This window comes from Marmota marmota, unplaced genomic scaffold (assembly GCF_001458135.2).
Source record: "Marmota marmota marmota unplaced genomic scaffold, marMar, whole genome shotgun sequence".
In the NCBI taxonomy this organism is placed as follows: domain Eukaryota; kingdom Metazoa; phylum Chordata; class Mammalia; order Rodentia; family Sciuridae; genus Marmota; species Marmota marmota.
The window spans coordinates 19,902,136-19,924,922 of record NW_025999982.1 but is presented as its reverse complement, the minus strand read 5'-3'; the positions used below and the strand labels follow the sequence as shown (position 1 = coordinate 19,924,922).

Sequence of the window (22,787 nt, the reverse complement as noted above, 5' to 3'; positions counted from 1 at the left end):
AAAAAAAAAAAAAAAAAATATATATATATATATATATGTATATATATATATATATATATATGAAAAAAACTTAATCCTAAATAATATAAAACAGAATAAAATTCAAAATTCAAAAATTCAAAATTCTCTAACACCCCAGAAATGAGAAATCATGTGTTCTAGAAAAAGTATTGGAAGGTCTTATAAGAAGGAAACCAGGTGGGTTAGATAACCTGTAAGATAACCAGGTCTTAAACTAGTCAGGAGAGGATTTTATTCATGAACGGAAATACTAGTAAAAAAATCTCAGCATTGCCAGAGGTCTCTTGATAGCTGCTCAGTACAACTGTGAGGCTTACAGGCATTTTACCTTTTGACTGCACATTCCTTCCCCCACAAGCCTCATTTCTGATAGTCTGGACCTTCCTGCCAGGAACTGACCCCTGGTAATGTTGCCCATGATGTAGCCACTACCTGAAACACTCACTTCCATTACTTGATAATACTTATCCTATTTATTCTTCAAAGGGTTGCCTGAACATGCTTTTAGTGAAAAAAGTTTTGATTCTTCTTTTTTTGGTATTGGGAATTGAACCCCAGAATTTTTTTTTTATCACTGAGTTATATCCTAGCCTCCCAACCCCTTCTTTTTTTGTTTGTTTTTTATTTTAAGACAGGGTCTCACTAAATTGCTGAGGCTGGTAGTCCTCCTACCTCAACCTGCTGAGTCACTGGGATTACAGGTATGCACCACCCTAGGTAGCTAGAGTGAACTTTTTCTTTTTTCTTTCTTTTTTTTTTAAAGAGAGTGAGAAAGAGAATTTTTTAATATTTATTTTTTTAGTTTTCAATGGACACAACATCTTTATTTTTTTTATTTTTATGTAGTGCTGAAGATCGAACCCAGCACCCCGCGCATACCAGGCGAGCGCGCTACCGCTTAAGCCACATCCCCGGCCCCAAGAGTGAACTTCTTAATGGCTTTATATTATTTTGGCACTGGGGATTGAACCCAGGAGCACTTTACCACTGAGCCACATCCCCTTTTATTTTTTTATTTTAAGACAAGGTCTTGCTAAGTTTCTGAGGCTTGGCTTTGAAATTGCAATCCTCCTGCCTCTGCCTCCCAGATCGCTGGGATTATAGGTGTGCCACCACACTCAATGCTTAATGGCTTTAATTCTCCCTGGTATCTCCAGAGCCTAGTGGACCACCTGGAACATAACAGATGAACTGAACTTACACAGCTGGTACTGAGGCAACACTCAAGGAAGAACTGCACTGAGGACATCTTGAGAAGAAAGATTTGTATTATTTGGGGGGATTTGAACACTCAGAATTACTGTCATCATTGTTAGGGATAGGATAGCATTTTGTTTAGGAGATGTTGGCTATTTGGATTCTAACCCAATAATTTGTACCACCATAATATCTCTCTACCTGTCTATGTGTCTGTCTTCTGTCTTGTACACAGGCTGGATAAATGATAAGAGAATGAAGATCTACAGTGATTGAATCTGTTTGGGCTTACCCTATGAAACAAGAAGGAAGACATCTGTACTTCTTCACAAGGTTCTTCTCAATGTCCATTTCAGTTACAAGGTCCTCAACATAAAGAAGGGGAAAGTTCAGAAGCACACCATAGAATATTCATTACATTGTTGGCTGCTGAGAAGAAACAGGCTGCTTTTACCTATCCTGAGCTGAGAGCATCTAGATTTTGATTGGATTGTTGCCAGAGCTCATTAGCATAGTGTACCCTGACCTGGAATAGGGAACAGGAAAATGACCAGAACTTACTGGGACCTGAACGGGAGATGAGTTCTTGACAATATTGTCTACATCTGGATAAGAAGTCAGAAGGTAAGGAAGCCAAAACTATTGACAAGAGAGGTAAATGTAAAGGTTGTGGTAATGGCCATCCACTCCTACATGGTTTTATTTGTTCTAGTTCATTCTCTGTAGAAATGATGAACATTGAATATACTTTGGCCAAAGTGCTTTTAAAAAAAAATGAAGTCTTGACAGATTTAGTTTTTTTAACCTGGAAGATGATTTGCATTTACTTGTTTAAGGGCCGAAAAGCAGTCTTTTGTTTTCTTCTTTATATTTTTATTTTATTTAATTTTTAATTTTTTGGTACTGGGGATTGAATCCAGAGGCACTTAACCACTGAGCTACATCCCCAGTCCTTTTTATATTTTATTTTGAGATTAGGGTCTCACGAAGTTACTTAGGGTCTTAACTAAGTTACTGAGGCTAACTTTGAACTTGTAATCCTCCTGCCTCAGCCTCCCGAGCCGCTTGGATTACAGGTGTGCAGCACCATGCCTGGCTAGTCATTTTATCTTTTCTGTTTTGTTCTTAATTTTCAGGGAAATATTAATGTTCATTCATTTAGCAAAAGTTTATATCAGAAAAAATATAAGAAGTAACATAGCTTTCCTGAAGTATGACTTTTAAAAAGAAATTTCTCTTCCCTTAATTTTGTCATGTATTTATTTTTAAGATGGGGGTCTCAATGTGTTGCCCAGGCTGGTCTTGAAGTCCTGAAAGCAAAGGGATCCTCCTGCATGCTGGGACTACAGGTGTGTGCTACTGCACCAGCTCCCTTCCCTTAGTTTAAAAACTCCCTTCCCTTAATTTAAAAGCAACAATTATATTTATTTTGGAACAGGTGAACATTGGGAACTCATGTATGATAGTAAATTATGAACATATTCAAAGAGAATGAAGCATGGGTTTTGTTTGTTTGTTTGTGGTGCTACAGAATGAACCCAGGTCTTTGTGCTTGCTATGCTACCACTAAGCTATAAGCCCAGCTGTTTTTTGAATTTGAAAATATAAATTTTATTTTCCAAAGTTTAAAAAAAAATCCATTTATTTTTATTATTCCATGCTGGGAAATGAACCTAAGACCTCATGCATGTACTCTACCACTGAGCTATATATTCCTACTCTAAAAATAAATCTATTCTAATTGTTTATAACAAAACTTGGGCTATCAAAGTTACTATTGCCAACGCCCTAAGCAACTTAGGGAGACCCTGTCTCCAAATAAAAAATATAAAGAGCTTGGGATGTGGCTCAGTGGTGAAGTATCCCTGGGTTCAATCTCTGGTACAAAAAAAAAAAAAAAAGTTACTATTGCTACTATTCAAAAGAGGTAAGTACATAAAACCGATGCTTGATACTTGTTATTTAAGTCCTTAGAATTAAAATCTTTTTTTTCAGCAGCAACTTAATGTTTATTTCTTAAATGTAGAATTTACTTAAAACTTGTGGGCATTGGTCTAGGGTATAGCTCTATGGTAGAGGGTTTGCATTACACACACAAGACCCTGGGTTCCATACCCAGCACTGCGGAAAAAAAATCACAACAGCAACAACAACCCTTCTCCACATTTAGTCTTGTATGTTAATGTTTGAACTGGGGAGTAGGGACCTCGAGTGCTTTGAGTCTGTGGCCACTGGGATGTTCCTAAGCGTGGGACGAGGGGTAGAGGGGGAACTCACTTTAGTTTGTTATTTAATGGCTAACATTTCATTTATATGTTCAGATTAACATTCCTTATATACATACCTTTTCCTCAGTGGAATTTGGTGATGGGTGAGTATAAGGAATAAATAAAGATAAATTAAAAAAACAAAGTCTGCAGGAATTGCTAAACTTCATTCTACTATTATAACTTGTATTTTGAGTTTGCTGTTAAGTGGCTCTATATAGCATTGTTATGTCCCTGGATTTTATAAGAGTGCCAACAAATGAGAGTGTTTCATAGATGAACATGTTTCACTTTGGATTTTGTATCCTACTAGCGAGAACATTTTATCTGCAAAACGATTAGCTTTTTTTTTTTCTCAGTAGAGAACATTTCAAAATTTCTTTTCCTTTCTTCCCTCCTTCTTCCCATCCTCACTCCTAAATCTTTTTAAACCAAGAAGTTAGACAGCATCTTTTTAAGAAGGTGGGGAGAGAGCTATTGTTGAAGATAGTAAAAAAATCTTTTTAATTGCTTTTTTTTTTCAGTATTGGAGATTGAACCCAGGGTGCTTTACTACTTTCCCAGCCCTTTTAATTTTTTATTTTGAGATGGGGTCTTGCTAAATTACCAAGGCTGGCCCCCTGAGTGGCTGAGATTATAGGTGTGCCCACCAGGCCTAGCTACAGTCAGAAAATCTTCAAGTGTGCTTTAAACATCTCTCTTCAATACTGGGAATTGAACCCAGGGACACTCTGCCACTGAGCTATATCACGGCCTTTAAAAAGAATTTTAATTTAGAATCAGTGTGATTGCATATGCCTATCATCTCAGCAACTAGGAAGGTTAATGCAGGAAGATGACAAGTTTGAGAGCAGCCTGGGAAACTTCCTAAGACCTGTCTCAAAATAAGACCTGTCTCAAAAGGGCTGGGGGACTGGGTGTAGATCAGTGGTAGAACACACTTGGATTTAATCCCTAGTACCACACAAAATTTCTTTAAATCTAGAATTGAATTATTATTTACTTTGCTGTATTGGAGATTGAGCCCAGGGGCACTCTGAACTATATCCCCAGCCCTTCTCATTTTGAGGCTGGGCTTGAACTTTCAATCCTCCTGCCTTAGCTCCTGAGTAGGAGAAACACTATGTTATTTTTTGTTATTGTTTGGTACCAGGGATTGAACCTAGGGGCACTTAACTATTGAGCCACATCCTCAGCCCATTTTTTATATTTTATTTTGAGACAGGGTCTTACTGAGTTGCTTGGGGCCTCGCTAACTGAGTTGTTGAGGCTGCCTTTGAACTTGCAATCCTCCTGCCTTAGCCTCCTGAGCCACTGGGATTACAGGCATGCACCACAATGCCCCCAGAAACACTATTTTAAAACAGCACTTCTTGAACAGCCGCCTTTAGCCCCTGTCTCATGAAAATTGGTCTGGAGATATTTTGGGGTATCACAACTGAAAAGGGAGGTGCCCTTAGTATCTAATGGGTAGAGATTAGGAATAATGCTAAACATTCTAAAATGTGCAAGATAGCCCCCACAACAAAGAATTACCTAATCCAAAATGTCCATAGTGCTAAGGTTAAGAAACCATGTTTCAGAGAATATTTGATGATGGTATTTGAACATCCACAGACATATTTGGGAGACCAAAATTAATCTCTATGGCTTCCAGATAAATCCAATGTGATGTTCCCCTTGTGTAACTTCATGGTAACCAATTTGTGAAATTGTTTCTGTGGAAAAAAGTCCAAAGCAGTTATCCTTCCCTGCCCTAACATTTATGAAGAAAAGGGTCCTAACCATTTGCTACACACAACAGTAGTTCTTACTAAGAACTAACTCTATAACCTAGCAATGAGAAAGAAAGCCCAGACCCAAGAGTCAAAATAATGATCTCTGTACTTCTAGTTCCCAATGGACAAGGTTTATTTTAACAAGTTCACTAGTAGCTTCTATATTTTTTTTATTAATATGTTGGTACTTGAAAAAATGTTGGTGAATCAGATATTTCTGGCAGATGAAACTGGTTTTTATCTCTTGAATGGTTGATATTACTTACTATCATTTATTTTTTAGCCTCTGAAAACAATCTTCTGTTTATGTTACTTGAATAGGCTGATCCACCTATATCAAGAACCTTTGAGAGCAAATTCTCAAATTCAAATTGAAGGAAATTGAATAGAGGAAAACGTGTGGGTGACCTGACTTTATCATGGAACCTGAAGACTTTGATTCTGAAGACAAAGAGGTATTAAACTGGGACATTAATGACATGAAACTGCCACAGGTATGTACTTGCTGTAGGACTATCTTCTGCATTTGGCTATGAATCCTTGACTATTATTAACCTGCTAGGACCTAGAAGGAAATTGGTGAGGGTCCCAGCTGTGTGAACTCCCTTAGACCTTCAGTAGACATCTGATGGAGGATTTTGTTGTTGTTTATTTTTCAATACGGGGGATGGAACCCAGGACCTCATGCTTGCTAAACAAGTGCTCTACCACTGAGTCACATCCCAACCCTTTTTACATTTTATTTTGAGATAGGGTTTTACTAAGTTGTCCACGCTGCCCTTGAACTTGCCATCCTCCTGTCTCAGCCTCCTGAGTAACCAGGATTTACACACGTGCACCACTACACCCAGCTCAACTGAGAAATTTTAAGAGGAGACATGATTTGAGCAGCTCTTTACCTATCAGATCCTCCCATACTAGACTGAGACAAAGAGTGTGCTAATTCCTTTCTCTTCCTAAGCTGCCCTGCTCAGGTTGTACTCGCCCTGGCCAGTTGGTATGATCAAATGCATGACAATTTATTTGTGCTTCATTGTACACAAGATCCCATACCATTTTATCTTATAATAATGGCCTGTAGCTGCAATGTCTGACTGATGGTGTTTTTGTGGAATATGACATGCTCTTGTATGACTTCTGTAAATACCACACAGCCAAACTGGATTGCTTTTTAGATACAGAATGCCTTTTATTTTATATTTTCTTTGACCTCCTATTTGGTAATTGACTTTCTAAGTCTTAATTTGATTGAAAGCACTGGTTGTTTAAAACTGATTTTTCCATGTATATCATTCCTGGCTTCCTTGTCCTATCTTTTGGGTGTTTTAATAATGTTTTCCCTGAGGTTGTTTGAAAAGGAGACTAGGAAGACTAGGGGTGGAGACTAACTAGTACCAAGAAATGAAAAGGTCCATCTTGTCTGCCTGATTCTGGGAGCAAGGAATTTGAATTACCCCAAGCAAAGGAGAGGAGACAGAGATTCCAGAGTCTTGATTTATAACCAATTGGTATTTTTACTTTAATGAAGCTGTCCTTTCATTTCTCCTTAAAGTCCTCTCGTATTCTCCCTTGGTAGGTCTTAGGAGAGCTGAAGAATGGAAAATGTACCTATTTTCTACTCACCTGAAGGTGGCTAAATGAACCACAGCTAAAACATACCCATGTCTATTTTCAGGAACTTATGTTTATAACTGCTCTTAATTTGTATTACAATTCTTATAGCTGTTTTAGAGATGCTCTAAGGTAAATTTTAATTACTCCTAGCTCCGGGACCCTTATTTTGCCTGTTTCAAATTTTATGATGGCAACTCATAAATAGGAGTTGGAGATACACAAACATCAAGAACTGAAGTTAGCAGATGCATGGAAGATGTTGCAATGTCACATTCTAGAGCAGGGTTGCAGTAGAATCAGAGATCTCCTTGAAGTGGTAGGCAATACTGTGTGTTAACACACACTTTTCTTTTCTTTCTTTCTTTCTTCTTCTTTTTTTTTTTTTTTTCTGGGACAGAGGATCCATATCACTCATCAGATCCATAAACAAAAAAGGGAAAGAACTACTTCCCTGAAGGGAAACTTGGGCTCATAGAAGCTCATGTTCCAACATGAATTTCCAAAAACAAGGCATTCTTAGTTACCTGAGAGAGTAAACTGAGAAATCTAGTGTGAAAATATAGATTCAGTTTTGGAAACATATCATTTAAAGTTTATAGAAAATGTACCAAGATTATTTAGGGAAATAGTTAAGTGCCTTCAACTTGTTAAATATACCATGGAAATGATTAAAAAGTGCAAATATTTCTTAATTTCTGAGCAGAGACCACATCATTCAGCCACCTCTGAAATTATATCAAGAATCAGTTGCGGGATTGAGGTTGTGACTCAGTGGTAGAGTGCTTGCCTGGCATGTGTGAGGCACTGGTTTTGATTCTCAGCACCGCATAAAAATAAAATAAAGGTAAAGACATTTTTTATTTTTAAGAACCAGTTGAGGTAGAAAATAAAAAATCTGGGAAAGATTTTCAAACAAAAGGTTTTATTTTTTAGAACATATCTGGAAGCACTGTAGTGCATTATGGAAAACTTAGGACTTAGAGATAGCCCTGGACTTGAGTTCCAGCTAATAATTCTAGAATTCATTGGTGAGTAGCTGCATTGCCTAATGTCTGTGTGACTCTGAACAAAATCATTTTTCTTACGTCTTTGATACCTCCTTACATATCTTGCCTCAATCTCTAAGCTATTTGGAGCAGTGTTTCCCAATTTGTAGAGTACAAATTATAAGGAATTTTAAAAGGTCTTGCTGAGAAAGTAAAGGGGCAATGTTAAGTTCAAAGAAGCTAAACAAATTTCTTTACTGCAGATCTGTATTCTATTATTCCATCCTGTGTGTAATGGCTCTCCTGAGAGAAGGTCATATTAAGAGGTGTTGCCCTAACATATTTTCACCATGGGCCTCTTTTTTTGCATGAAGACCCACAGATTATTAGTGTTCCAGCTTGCACAAAAAAACTGTGGTTCAAAGAGTCAAATGCAATGTCTTTTTATTATAAATTTCCTCAATTACATTTTCTCTCCCACCTATAAAAATAATTCATGGTTTATTTTTCATAATTTTATATTGCTGGAACAATTTACTTCGGCAACATATGGTACCAATTCTTTATCTGTTCTCAGCTTCTCACATGCTTCCAGTTTCAATCAGTAAACGCTAACTTGGTTATTTTGGATAATCGGTTACCCATTGGCTAATCTTCCAGGCCTAGAATCTCTGCATCCTTTTATATCCCTCAGATATATCAAGATGTGTGGATTAATTTTTGACAACAGTGAGAGTGATGTCCCCTGGATCAGGCAGAGAGATGCTGAGGCCATTTGGCTATGTTGACTTCCATGGAAGGGCTCATGGTCTCTGGTCTAGTGGAACAAATACAGTGTCTACATAAAGAATTAACACCAAGTAGAAAAATGCTAGAGGAACTTGAAAGAGGGATACGTATTCAGCCTGACTCTGGCATGGGAACAAGACAGAGTCTCTAGCAAATGGCTTTGACCATCAAGGGAAAGCATAGGGCACCGAAATCTGAAGGTTCTTAGATGTCTCCACCTGAGGGAGCCATGCAAAGGAATTCAGCAAGAATATTTGGGGTGTTACTGGCTGGACAGGTGGTTTGGAAGCGGGCTATCCCTAGAAGACAGGGCTATATTACAGGTAGTGAGAAGCCATTAGGTGGTTGCACAGGAAACCATCATGTTCAGATCCTGGGTATAGAAAGGCCCCCTCCCTCCAACTCCACTTGCCCTCAGTAACTCTTTCTGGACATCTGGGCATTGAACCCAGGGCCTCGTCAGTCAGGGTGAGCCAAATACACTGGCTCCCTGTATTTGTTCCCTGCATGTTCCCTCCTCCTTCCGCTGTATTATGTCTTTACTAATCTTCATGTCACTGTTTCTATTTGAATTTCATTTCTGCTTAATACAACCATTAGGAAGCCAGCCCAGAAGTGTAGGTACCTGAAGTATAGGCATCATCGATAAAAGTCTCTTTTTTCTAAGCCAACGTAATCCATCAATTTTGTTTTCCCTTTCATTCCCCTTACATTACATATACTGGAAAGTTCAATTCCAATTGCTTTAGTGAGTGCTTGGTTCATACAGTAAATGTTGGGCGTTGGTTTATTTTTACCTTCATTAAAAATGTAGATTATGTGGTCCCAAAGAGTGTCACGCTCTGATTAAAACTGATTATAACATTTATGGAAGAGCCTTGTAGGAAATTTATTTTTTTGTTTGAAAATTAGGAAGAAATTCAGTTTCTTTTTCTACTTTAAAGTACCCATTTCACAGAGGGAGGTTAAGTATTCATTCTGTTTCTAACACCAGCCAGTTCTTCCAAGCAGAAATCTGTTGTTTCAATAACACCACAGCAGAAAACACACTGATTCATTTTGCTCCTAAGCCCTGACTAGTTTTCAGATCAAATCCATGGCCAAAGCCACACTAAGCCATTAACTCACACGATTCCAGGGGTTTCTTGATTGTTTTTATTTTATAATCCTAGGGATTAAAACCATAGCCTAGTGCATACTAAGAATGTACTCTACCAATCAACTACAACTCTAGCCCAACTCCACGTTTTAAGTACTTTGTTTTTGGTAAAGAAAACATTCCCATCTGGGCATGGTGGTGCATGCCTATAATCTCAGCAACAAGTTCAAAGCCAGCCTCAGCAATTTAGTGAGGCAACTTGGAGAGATCCTGTCTCCAAATAAAAAATAAAAAGGGCTGGAGATGGGCTCAGTGGTTAAGTGCCCCCTGGGTTTAATCCCTGCTACCAAAAAAAGAAAGAAAGAAAACATTGCCTAGAATAGACTAGTAGGAAAAAAAAAAAAAAAGGTATGAAAGGACTGTCGCTCCAATTTGTTTGTTCCTGGATTATGATTTTACCTAGCAAAATTTCCTTTAACTCTGCAGAGGATGATCCCAAAATTGTGAGCAAAAGCAACTTGTAAATTTTTCTGCTAATTCATAAGACTCAATGTAATCAGAACAAAGCAACTGTAGGAATCAGATGTGTCTTGATGCTAAGGAGATAACAGAGAAATCAGATTCTGGATTTCTTGTCAATTATAATTTGACTACATGATCAGGTCACATTGTTGGTCTGATGGAGACACCCATGACTTGACCCTCTACCTAGCATTCTCTTGGACCTCAAGGTCATGTGAACGTTCTTGGCACAGCTTCACCTATATGGACTCCCATGATTATTTGGGTTCCTACTATTAGCGCAGGAATTCTGCCACTTTGGGCCGCTGCTGTGATGGGGATAGGAATGTACTTGCCACTGTGGAAGTACAGATGCTCCTCCAGGTGTCCTCCAGTAGGGCCCTTGCTTAGGAGGTGAAGAGGGAAAGGAAGGGCAGAAGAGAAGAGGGAAGTAGGTAACAAAAAATTTTGAAGCTGGAGTAACTTGGTCTCACTTAGTTTTTTCAGAGCAAATAAGGAATTTTATCCTGAGTTGTGGTTCCTGAACTCATGTAGGAAATAGCAAGTTTAATGTAAGGAATCATTCTAAGATGATCAAAGGCATTTTGTTGGAATGAATTTCTCTCCTTGATGATACTTGGAATTTTATTTCCAGTTGGCCCAGAAGATAGAAGTTCCCGGAAAGTTTTATGTAGATCAAATGCTGCTTGATTTTTTTTTTTTTTCTCTAAGTCACATCTAATTTTTTCCCTATATTTGATTTGCTTAAAGGCGTTTCTGTTTGCTGTGCCTTCTGTATTCTGGAAATATTTATTATAAGGATTTAATAATCTATTCATATAATTAAGGAAAACCCAGCAAATCATTGCTTTATATGAGTGCTCTATAAATACCAGTTGTTGTTGTTTTGTTTTGTTTTTTTCAGTCCTGGGGATGGAACCCAGGGCTTCTCACATGCAAGGCAAGTACTCTAACACTAAGCCCTATCCCCAGACCCCCTTTTCATTTTTATTTTGATACAGGGTTTTTCCAAATTGCTGAGGCTGGCCTTAAATTCAATCTTCTTGCTTTAGCCTCCTGAGTAGCTGGGATTACAGGTAGACATCACCATACCCATCTCAATTTTGATAAAATGACCTAATGTAAATCATTTTGATATTTCAAAATTTGAGTCTAAATGTATTACTCTTACATAGCAGTAATAGCTAATTCTTAGCTGGGTGTGGTGACATCTCCCTGTAATCCCAACTACTTAGAAGCCTGAGGCAGAAGAATCACAAGTTTGAGGCTAGTCTAGGCAACTTAGCGAGATCCTGCCTCAAAATAAAAAATACATAGAACTGGGTTTGTAGCTCAGTGATAACGTGCCCCCCATACCACAAAGAAAAAATAATCTCTAATTCTTACAGCACCCTACCAAAATTTCAAGCAGTTAAGTTAAATTAGAATTAAGGGAGTATAAACTGTGCTCTGATTACATAGCACTCGGAAAGCTTTGAGTGAGTTAGAAGATTAAATCTCCTAGTAAAACATTATACAAAGAATTTATGGAAATATCAATTAATTTCCAATGATGTTATCCATGAGATTATAAAATATAAATTAGTTAGATTTGCATTGCGGAAACCTTAGGAATATTCCCTTTCAATTATAAACTACTTAACTAAGAGGAAAAACAAAGAGTTACTCATGAAAAGTTAGAAATTAAGATAAACAAAGGATCTAAAAAGAAGCAAACATTTTATGGGGATTTGCTAAACAAGATTAAGAAATGATTATTCTTTCATTTTAAATTTTACCTCTCCGATGCCTTAGATTTAAATGGCTTTCAAATATTCTTTTCTCATATTCAGGCCTGCAGACATAGCTCAGTGGTAAGGCTTTTAAAAGCCTAGCACATGTGAGGCCTTGAGTTCAATCCCCGGGATTGCAAGAAAGTCTTAGCCTGAGAAAATCAGAGTCTGAGAAATCACTGTCATCCATTTGACTCTTAGGTTGTTTTGCATTATTGGAATCTGAATTTTCTCATAATTTCAAAGTAAAAGGTGTCAAAAATCCCACTAAATGTCAGATTAAAAGACTGGGTGCAGTGGAGCTTGTAATCCCAGCTACACAGGAGACTGAAACAGGAGGATTGTGAATTTGAGGGTTAGGCAACTTAGTGAGACCCTGTTTCAAAATAAAATTAAAAAGGTTTAGGGATGTGGCTTAATGATAGAGCGCACCTGGATCCAATCCCCAGTACTGCCAGACTGGGCATAAATAAATAGCCAAGAGAATCATTTGATCACATTTATTCTTAGTGATTTTCTCAATCCATAAACTATCAAGTATATGGATTATTATTCATGAATCTGAACTACAGTATTATTCGTGAATCCTGAAAACCAGGGTGCCAATGGACGCCCTGCAGAAATAAATAGATTAAATGATGTGGAGATTACTTCTTCCTCCACAGGAAGGGTGTCTTTGCTTTAGTCAGAATATCTAAGACGCTAATAGATTTATTCCTCGTATCCTGGGTCATAGGAGTTATGACCTAGATCAGCCTGAAGAGGACACTTGTCTTTAAAAATCTCAACTTTTCTCTAAGTCCCTCTTTTCCCCTGTCTCTGTTACTCTGCTAACTGTGTGTTATAGTGCAGTAATCCAAAGAATTTCAATCTACCAGATTTTCATAGTCCAAATAATTAAAGATAAGTACATATTTCAGTGTTTTAATTTGCACTTTTTATCATTTCAAATAATAAAATACTCTGTTACACTTTCTATGGCATTTCTATGGTACAAAATGAGAGCATTATGTAGGTTTTTAGTTAGAACAAAGAGAAGGTAGGTGGAGAAAGCAAGAGGTTGGGGGCTGGCTGGGCAGCTTTTCACCCCAGGCATTAAATTTTATGAAGCTCAGAATTGCCAGGGGACTGGGGAAGAAAGGGAAAGTCCTGGAAAGGACAGAGAGACAAGTCTGGCTGCACCTTCCTCTGGGATGCCTAATGGACCAGCGGGACTTCTCCAGATGCCACTCTGTGTGCTTTACACCCTTCCTCCCTTCTCCTCTGGGGCTGCTTCCTGTTCTTTGGCATATTCTAAACTTGAAGTGTAACTCAGTAAATGCCTATCCATCCTGATGTTGATGTTTGTGTTTTTCTTTCTAAAAATTTTTTGGCTTTATTTTCTCATATTCTAGACTGTGCTTTCCTGTTGGAGAGGTACCCTGATCTCTTCCTCTGAGCCTTCTAGAATTTTCTATTTTGACCTTCCAGAATCTTCTAGAGGAAAAGTGTTCTTGCTAGTTATTTGACAGTTGTGTAAGTCTGACTACTCATTTCATTCTAAGAACTATGCAGGATCTGTCAAATGCAGCATCTGTTACCATTGTTGGGCCTGGGATGTGAACTGTTCTGTCAGTGGCTAACATCTACATAGGGCCCACAGCATGGCAGGCGTCATGCTAAATATTTTACATATGTTATATTTAACCCTCAGAACAACTCTTGAGATTGGCAGGTCTCATTATCCCTGTTATACAGGTGAAGAAAAACAGAAGCACAGAAAGCAAAATAACTAAGGATCTGTATCCCTGAACTTTTATTGTTGTTATTTTGCAGAACTGAGCTTTGAACTCAGGGATGCTACATCCCCAACCCTTTTTAATTTTGTGACAGGGTCTCAATACATTGCTGAGGCTGGCCTTGAACTTGCAACCCTCTTGAGTTGCTGGGATTATAGGTGTGTGCCTGTGTGCCAATATGCCAGCCTTATTATTACTTTATGGTACAAATTTGCCAACTTAACTTTTTTTTTAGAAAAACAGGAATTGAACCCTGGGGCATTTAACCAATGAGCCACATTTTTATTTTGAGGCAGGGTTTCATTAAGTTGCTGAGGCTGGCCTCAAACCTGGGATTCCTCCTGCCTCAGCCTCCAGAGTCTCTGAGATGACTGGCATGTGCCACTGCACCCAGCCATTTTAACCATTTTTAATTATATGGTATAGTCAATGGTCACCTCATGCACTTTGTTATGTAACCCCTCTCTAGAACATTTTCATCTTGTAAAACTAAAATTCTGTATCCATTGGATAATAGCTACCTCATCTCTGACCTTTCACAGAAGAGTTTAATCAGATGTTCATACACAGGGAATAGCATCTGTCCTGGGCCAGAACACAGCTCCTTCCTGAGTCCTCTGCCATTTGAGGCATACGTATACAGTGATAGAGAAAAAGGGAAAGACTCTCCATGGGGAATAAAGTGACTCTTGGGACCTTTGTGAATCAGGGCCCTCCAGTCTCCCCACTGCTTATCTCTAGTGACTTTGCATAAGCCTGTGGGATTCCCAACAAGGTAACCGCAGTGCGGTATGAGACATTATCTTACTGTCCAGTTACAAAGTTTCCATAGTTATTGTGAAAGAGGACAGTGATTACTTCACTCTCAAAAATTCTTCCTTAGAAATGGTCATTACTTTTATCACCAAGGACTACAGAAACATCAATCAGATAGAACTCAAAGGGCCTAAATTCCAGCTTATTTTGGTTCAGCGACTGGACAGACACAGCAGTCTCTCTGCAGCTGTTGTGCTGTACAGATATCATCTCCAGGATTCAGTCTAGGCCAGACTTGCCAACGGTCTCATGCTCAGTTCTGGATGGCTGAAACGTCCTTCATGTCTATTGACTCTTCCATGATGAACAGTTGCGTTTTAGGGCTCGAACTCTAATAGCGACCTTTGTGTTTCTATCAGAATGTGAAAAAGACCGACTGGTTCCAGGAGTGGCCAGATTCCTATGTGAAGCACATATACAGCTCAGAAGACAGGAATGCACAGCGGCACCTGAGCAGCTGGGCCATGCGCAACACTAACAACCACAACTCTCGCATCCTCAAGAAGTCCTGTCTGGGTGTGGTGGTGTGCGGCCACAACTGCTCTACCAAGGAGGGGCGCAAGGTCTACCTGAGACCTGCAATCTGTGACAAAGCCCGGCAGAAGCAGCAGAGTGAGTGGGACTTGGTAGTACTGGCAAGGAAACTGGTGTCCATCCTGATGCCCCTGTCCAGATGGGCCAGTATCTCCCAACACATCCCAAAGGCTGTGTTACATCCCAACAAACCCTTCACACTAGAGTGCAGTGGGGAGCAAGGCTGAGTATATTCAGGGGAACCAACCCACTCCCTTGTTCCCCAGCCTCACAGATCTACACATCCAGAGCTCCCACCAAGAAACTGCTCCCTTGGGTTAGGCACCTGATGCAAGCCCCTTGTTAAAAAGAAGATAGATCACATCTTCTATCATGAACTCATCAGTGACCCATGTAAATTTTAGTAGAATTAGAAAGTAAAAGTTTAGTATGAAGTAGTTTATCACACTTGCCATCTAACATCTTGGCAATGAGCCCCTGTGTGACCTTAATGAATGCATTCATCTGGAGGGCCAATCGTGGGATTAATTTAATTTAAAGTTAGATTTAGATCTGTACACTTAGGTTCATATCATTATCACAAGCTGAAATGTTTGTTCTTTTTATTTTCTGTACTCATGGATTGTGAAATAGACACTCTTAGTGTTCCCTGTTCCAAAGACCACTGCAGACCCCAAGTTATTTCACATTCTTTCCTAGTAATTTGTTTTCAAAACTTGCTCTCTGGTCAGAACCTGTTATTAGTCATTCATACCCTAGTAAAAATTTAATGACTGTGTTCTCTCTCCCAGGGGGCTTTTCCCCTTGATCCTTAGTTCAATTGTAAAATGAAAGAAATTTTTTCTCTACTCTAAAAGAATTTTAAATATCAGTAGGGAGACCTTTTTCTGCTCAAAAGAGCTCCTTGTTGACCTGCTATCTACCCATACCCCACTTAGAAGGTAGCATCTTGCTCTATCCATGTATAAGACCAATCTAGGCCATTATGGTGGCCAGGTATTCTTTGGTCTGGGGGGATAATACTCAGTAGACAGAAGTCCATAAAACCACCCAGGTGTATTTGCTACCATACAGAAGTTGAGTCTGTGCAGGGCTCATAAGTGCCCCGTGTGGCTCAGCCAGCCAGGTACCATCACTTTCTTTTGCTTTTTGTAGAGAAAAGTTGTCCCAACTGTAATGGGCCTTTGAAGCTGATTCCTTGCCGAGGCCATGGGGGCTTCCCCGTCACCAACTTCTGGAGACACGATGGACGCTTCATATTCTTCCAGGTTGGATTTGAGTTAGTTATGTGATTCTGTTTCTCTGTAATTTGACAAATGTTTGCAGAGTTTCTTGGGAAAAGTAGGCTCTTCAGAAGCTAGAGACACTGGAGCGAAGACAACCCTGCACCAATGCGGGGAGTCCCTGCTCAGGGAGAGCAAATATCTGCACCCCACACTTCAGCTGGGAAGCCCTGGGGAGGAAGCTGGCTAAGAGGCCCTAGCTCCTGAGGACAGACAATAGCTAATCAGATCACACCCGGGCTAGCACAGTACTCTGCCCCGCAGCCCACAGCCTTCAATGGCCACCTGTGACTTAACTACCTCTGGAAACTTGAACAAGTTACTTTTCCCCCAAAGCCTCATTTTTTGCTGAAATGTATAAGAAATACAAATGGGGGCAGTGGTATAAACAGTGGACAAATGTACTCTGATATCAGACTGCCTGGGTTCCAATCAGTGCAGAACTAGCTAACCAGATCTCAAAAAAAAAAAAAAAAAAAGTAGTCCTGATTTGGAACATTTGCCAGTTTCTGTGATGTGACTGTTCCCTCCGTGACTGATATTAAGCTGCCATCCATTTTTTTAAAAATTTTTTTAGTTGTAGATGGACACAATACCTTTATTTTATTTTTATGTGGTGCCAGCGATTGAACCCAGTTCCTTGCACATGCTAGGCAAGCATTCTACCACTGAGCCACAACCCTGGCCCTTGCCATCCATTTTTAACAATCAGTTCACAAAATTCCTAAATGTTTCACTATTGGCTCTCTGTTTGGCTAGTTCCAGTGAGGGGAATCCCAGCGAGCCCCTGCCCCCAACACACTGCCCCTTACAAGGGGAGGTTACCCAGGTGGTTCAATCTCTCCTTGCCTCAGTTTCCCATTCTGTAACTGGGGGTGGAAATGATGGTGTGAACCTTAAGGGTTCTTTCTTTTTTACTTCCTTGTCTCTTTCAAGTCAAAGGGAGAGCATGATCATCCAAAGCCAGAAACCAAGTTAGAAGCTGAGGCAAGAAGAGCAATGAAGAAAGTGCATGGGGCACCTGCCTCTGTCTCCCTAAAGCTGAAGGGGAACCCAGGATCCAAGGTAACCTGACATCAAGTATGCTCAAAACATACAGCAACTTGCCACCCCTGTGGTGTGGATGGGAATGGTCTGGTCTTTTACTGACAAAGAGAGCCAAAAAAACATACCCTGTCAGGCTCATTTACAAATAAGCATCTACTAAAGAAATGGAGTTGTTTTTCTCTTTCTTTCTTTTCTTTTATTTTTTTTCCTGAGACAGATCTCTCTAATTTGCCCAAGCTGGTCTTGAACTAGGGATCCTCCTGCCTCTAATCTTAGATATGACTCTTAATTTCTGCCCCCACCACACTGCCCCTTACAAGGGGAGGTTACCCAGGTGGTTCAATCTCTCCTTGCCTCAGTTTCCTATTCTGTAACTGGGGGTGGAAATGATGGTGTGAACCTTAAGGGTTGTTCTAGGCGAGATAGGCAGTGTAGCATGCTCTCAACCATAAAATTCTATGTAACTGTCTAGTCATCTTCCCTACTACACTTAAAAAAGAGAAACCTGAATGAGTGCTTTGGCACTCTATAATTAAAATAATCTCCATCAAATAGCCTTGTGCTTTTTTCCCCTCAAAATTTCTATATGCCTCCAGAGTAGATTGTTTCCTTAGCTTCCCTACCAACATGAAATAAAGTTTCTGAAGATAAAGGAATTGCAGGATGTGAGACAGGGTTAGATGAACTGTGATGTGAAGTCCACAGCTTTATGACATCACAGCTGAGATTTGTGGGTTTGTCTGCCTCATAGTGATTTATATATATATATATATATATAAATTTTTTTTTAAATTTATTTTTATATAGTACATTATACATTTTTTATATTTGTGTGTATATATGTCTATGTGTATTTATTAGCTAATACTTTGACATAAATAAGAGTATAACTTAATTCTGAACCAGGTTCTGTTCTTATGATTGACTAGTGAGTAATGTAGTTCCTCCATTTATAAAAATAAATTGACTCTCCAGCACTGAAAGAAAAGTGGAGGACAGGAGGGAAGGAGAGAGGAGAGGGGAGTGGTTTGATTTTTCTTAAATTGGCTCTTAAAAGTTTCTCAGAAAGACAGGGTATTAGGTTTATGTTTGAGTGTGAACTATCTTAGGCCTGGCTGTGTGTCCATAGACAGAAAGGAAATCCAGCTTTTACTCGTTGGAAAGGTTTAAAATGGAAACTGAGGCAGCCTTTATTTCCCCAGTCTGCGGTGGCTGGGAGGGAGCTGCTGTGTGTCCCTGCTTGAAATATGCAAGGAACGAGGGGAATCTGATGAAGCACGTTCTTGTAGAGGAACTCGTGGGTGTCTGTGGTAGTTGTGTGGATTTGCTTAACTTATTAACATGAGCATTTCACTTTCCTTTCCAGTCTCTTCCAGGTGAAACACAAAGTCAGGGAAGTTTACCTTTAACTTGGTCATTCCAGGAAGGTGTCCAATTGCCTGGCAGTTACAGTGGACATTTAATAGCTAACACTCCCCAGCCGAATTCACTGAATGATTGCTTATCCTTCTCCAAGAGTTATGGTTCAGGGGGAACCACTGATCTGGCAGACCCGACTTCCACCTTAGACCCCACTAAGCTGTATGAAAAATGCAGATTTTCCAGTAATAGGATCTACAATAGTGGAGACCTGTTTCAGCCTTCTGCCTCTGGAGTCTACTCAGATTATGACAATCTGCAAGCATGGAATAAAAACGCTGCTTTGGGGAGAAGCCCTCTCAATGACAACTATTGTCCCAATTATCCTTTTCCTCTGACCAGCTGGCCTTGTGACTTCTTTCCTTCCCAGAATTCTTTGGAGAACTTTCCCCAGCAGATTCCCCTGGAACCACCTGCTGCCAAAACTAGCTGCCACCCATTATGGCCAAATCCAGGGGGCGAGCTTTATGAAGAGAAAGTGCCTGTGGATTTCAACAGCTACGTTCCTTCTCTCGCTTACCATCCACCACAGGAAGACCCCTTTCTGTTCACCTACACCCCCCATCCTCACCAGCAATGCTCCCTGCCAGGCAAGAGCACCAAGTGGGATTTTGAGGAAGAAATGACATATATGGGTTTGGATCATTGCAATAATGAAATGCTTCTAAACCTCTGTCCTTTAAGATGACTTAAATTTTTCGACAATCCCTTCCCTCCTGCAAAAAACAAACAAACAAACAAACAAAAAAAAACCCCAAAAAACAAAAAAACAAAAACAAAACAAAACAAACAAACAAAACTACTTTGAGAAATGGCTGGAAGAATTTCCTTAGGAAGCAGCTTTTAAAACATAACTACAGATAAATGGGAATCACAACAAGTGGTAGGCAAAACATTTTTCATGCAAATAATCTTTTTGCCTCCTCCACCCTAATGCTTCCATCCTCAGTAAGGACTAGAAATTTACCCAGCCTGCTGTGTGAAATGCCCTCTGATCTCCCCACCCCACACTCATTGTTTGGGGCTTTTAGCACCTCTGCTACCTATTGGGTTTCATTGTCACAGACACATATCAAATGGAGCAAAGATGTGAAGAGTCCACCTGCTTAGGATCTCCTCCATGCCTTCTTTTTCATAACAAAAAATGACAGAACCCAGAAACAGAGGGTAGAAAGAGCTGCAGAAGTATATAAAGAATAGTCTAGAATTGATATATTTAATACTTTGTTTAGTAATCAAATTCATTTATAAAATATATATTTTCTAGTTGATTTCTAAGACTTGTCAAGACAAGAAGCATGAACTAACTCCATAAAGGACAGCAAAACTAAATGGACACATGAAGAGAATTCCAGTGTTCTCCTACATTACTCACGTCCTTCTCCCTCCTCCTCGCTGACTACACCTTTTAAAGGGATTCGATTCTGTCCGATTTATGTTTATTCTTTATGGCACCTAGCTCAGTGCCAAGTTCATAATATGTAAGAACTGTTTGCTTAGAAAAGTATCTTTGGGGACTGGGCATGTTGCTCAATGCTGAGGTGTATTTAGAACGCACAAGTCCTTGGGTTCAATCCTCAGTACCGAAGAATAAGAAAGAAAAGTCTGTACAATTAACATGGTCATGATTAGCTAGCCATATTTGAATGCCAGTTCCTCCTCTTTGCTGAAGTGTGTTAATGCAAACAAATAAGTATTTTTAAAAATAGATGATTTTTTTTATTTGTAACAAACGCACATGATATAAAATTAAAAAGTAAAAAAGAAGTCTTTTGTTCCTTGTCTTCTTGCAACACTGACCAGTTTTTCATCTGTTCTTCTAGAGATTAGAGATATTCTCTCTCTCTATATGTATACATTATATACTTATATCATACCAGATTCATTTCTAATGTGACTTTTGTTATCCTAGGACACAATTTGAATATAAGGTCCTTGTAAACATAATTTTAAGGGTACATTAATACCTTACTATCACAATTAAGTAGTTCCCTTTGATAGACATTTAGATTAGTTAGACCCTACTAAATTTCTTCATCTGAATGCATAAAACATTTACTCAATTTAGTAGTTATAAAGCCACTGCTTGTGTTAGTAATGTCCAAGCCAAGAAATAAGAACTTGCCCTTCAAAAGATCCTCTGATTGCAGTCCCCAGTCCCATACTAAACCCTTTCTGTATTTTAAAGTAATCACTAGGCTGGCTCTTTATATTTTTACTACCTTTGTATGTATTCCTAAACCAAGGTTTACTTTTGCCTTTTGGGGGGGAACCTAGCAAATAGAATCATACACTATAATTAAAAGAATGCCAACATTTAGAAGAATCCACAGGTCATAGGGTCTCAATAAATCATATGAAGACCCCAGTGTGCCTACCATCTAGTTTGTCTTATGGAACCCCACATACTTTGCAGATTAGATAGTCTGATAGCCTCAGCTATCTACAAAGAATGGCCTTTCATTGAGGCTCTATTAAATATTGAAAATGCAGAAGAAAGAACAGGCTCAGGGTCCCCTAGGCTGGGGATGTGGCACAGGCATGGTGGAGGTTCCCAGATCTGAAAGGCCCCAGCTTCAGGGAGAGAACTAGAGAAATAGTGACTGGGAGGAAACATTATTTCTACTGGTCTGAGACTGCCCAGGTATTTCAAAGAGTGTTCCTCCAGTAGACTAGGTGCCCTTTTATCTCATACATTTTCTCTCTATAATCTTCAAAAACTATAATCTTGATATTTATCAAAGCAAGACCATGTATGTAGCTTAAAAGAATTAAATAGCCAGGTGTGGTGGCGCACGCCTGTAATCCCAGCAGTTCCAGAGACTGAGGCAGGAGGAGGATTGTGAGTTCAAAGCCAGCCATTGCAAAAGTGAGGTGCTAAGCAACTCAGTGAGACTCTGTCTCTAAATAAAATACAAAATAGGGCTGGGGGATGTGGCTCAGTGCTTGAGTGCCCCTGAGTTCAATTCCTGGTAGACCCCTCCACCCCCCAAAAAAAGAATTAAATAGTACAACAAGGCTATGGACAAAGCTGACTCTTCTCCCAAGTCGTTCCCAACTCTCCAACAAGCCTCCAATTCTCAACTCAGCAGCTGCTTCTCACACTTACCTCCAGGTTACTCGATCACATGCTTATACATCTGCTTTTCCATTTTTATACATCTATGCTGATTTGACCAAAGATTAGGATTCAGGTCACAAATTAATACAAACCCTAATCCCAATAACTCTAAAGAACAGTTTTATTGAAGTACTATTTACATATAATAAAATTTATTATTATTTTGGTGGCACTGGATATTGAACCCAGGGGCACTCTATAACTGAGCTACACCCTCATCCCATTTTTTAAAATTTTGAGACAGGGTGTCACTAAATTATGCAGGATGTCCTTGAACTTGTGATCCTCCTGTCAGCCTCCCTAGTAGCTGGGATTTTAGGCATGCACTACTGCACCTGGCAAAATGTTACAATTTGACAAGTTTGGCCCACTGTATACATGGTAATTTTATAAAAATGAAACGTTATAGAACATTTCCATGTCTCTAAAAAGTTCTGTTGTGACTCTTTGTAGTCAGTCCCCTTATTGGAAAAAAAAAACTATCCAATAATTGTAAAGTAATATAAAATAATATAAAACTGTAAGTTGCCGAGGCTGGCCTTGAACTTGTGATCTTCCTGTATCGCTGGGATTGCAGGTATGTGCCACTACACTGGCTCTTTTTTCTAGGTTCTTTTTTAGAACTTCTTTCAACTGAGTGTTGTATTTAACAAGTTTTTATTGAGCATCAGCTAATGTACTCGCCCTGGTCATTATCATTGTACTGACTACTCAGCCCTGCAAAAAAATTTTAATTATGTTTCT

General features: G+C 39.3%; 1 protein-coding gene across 1 annotated transcript in view; it reads left to right on the top strand.

Annotated features, from left to right (window-relative positions):
* The window catches only part of Gcm1 (glial cells missing transcription factor 1), a 42,939-nt gene extending 23,262 nt beyond the window's left edge, over window positions 1-19,677 (top strand). Inside the window, exons 5-10 of the mRNA XM_015487862.2 lie at window positions 1,454-1,842; window positions 5,585-5,757; window positions 14,999-15,251; window positions 16,329-16,441; window positions 17,393-17,521; window positions 18,870-19,677. Coding sequence (XP_015343348.1) covers window positions 5,683-5,757; window positions 14,999-15,251; window positions 16,329-16,441; window positions 17,393-17,521; window positions 18,870-19,610 — 1,311 coding nt within the window. The 5' untranslated portion in view covers window positions 1,454-1,842; window positions 5,585-5,682 and the 3' untranslated portion in view covers window positions 19,611-19,677. The remainder of the gene's footprint in view (window positions 1-1,453; window positions 1,843-5,584; window positions 5,758-14,998; window positions 15,252-16,328; window positions 16,442-17,392; window positions 17,522-18,869) is intronic.
* Window positions 19,678-22,787: the final 3,110 nt, after the last annotated feature.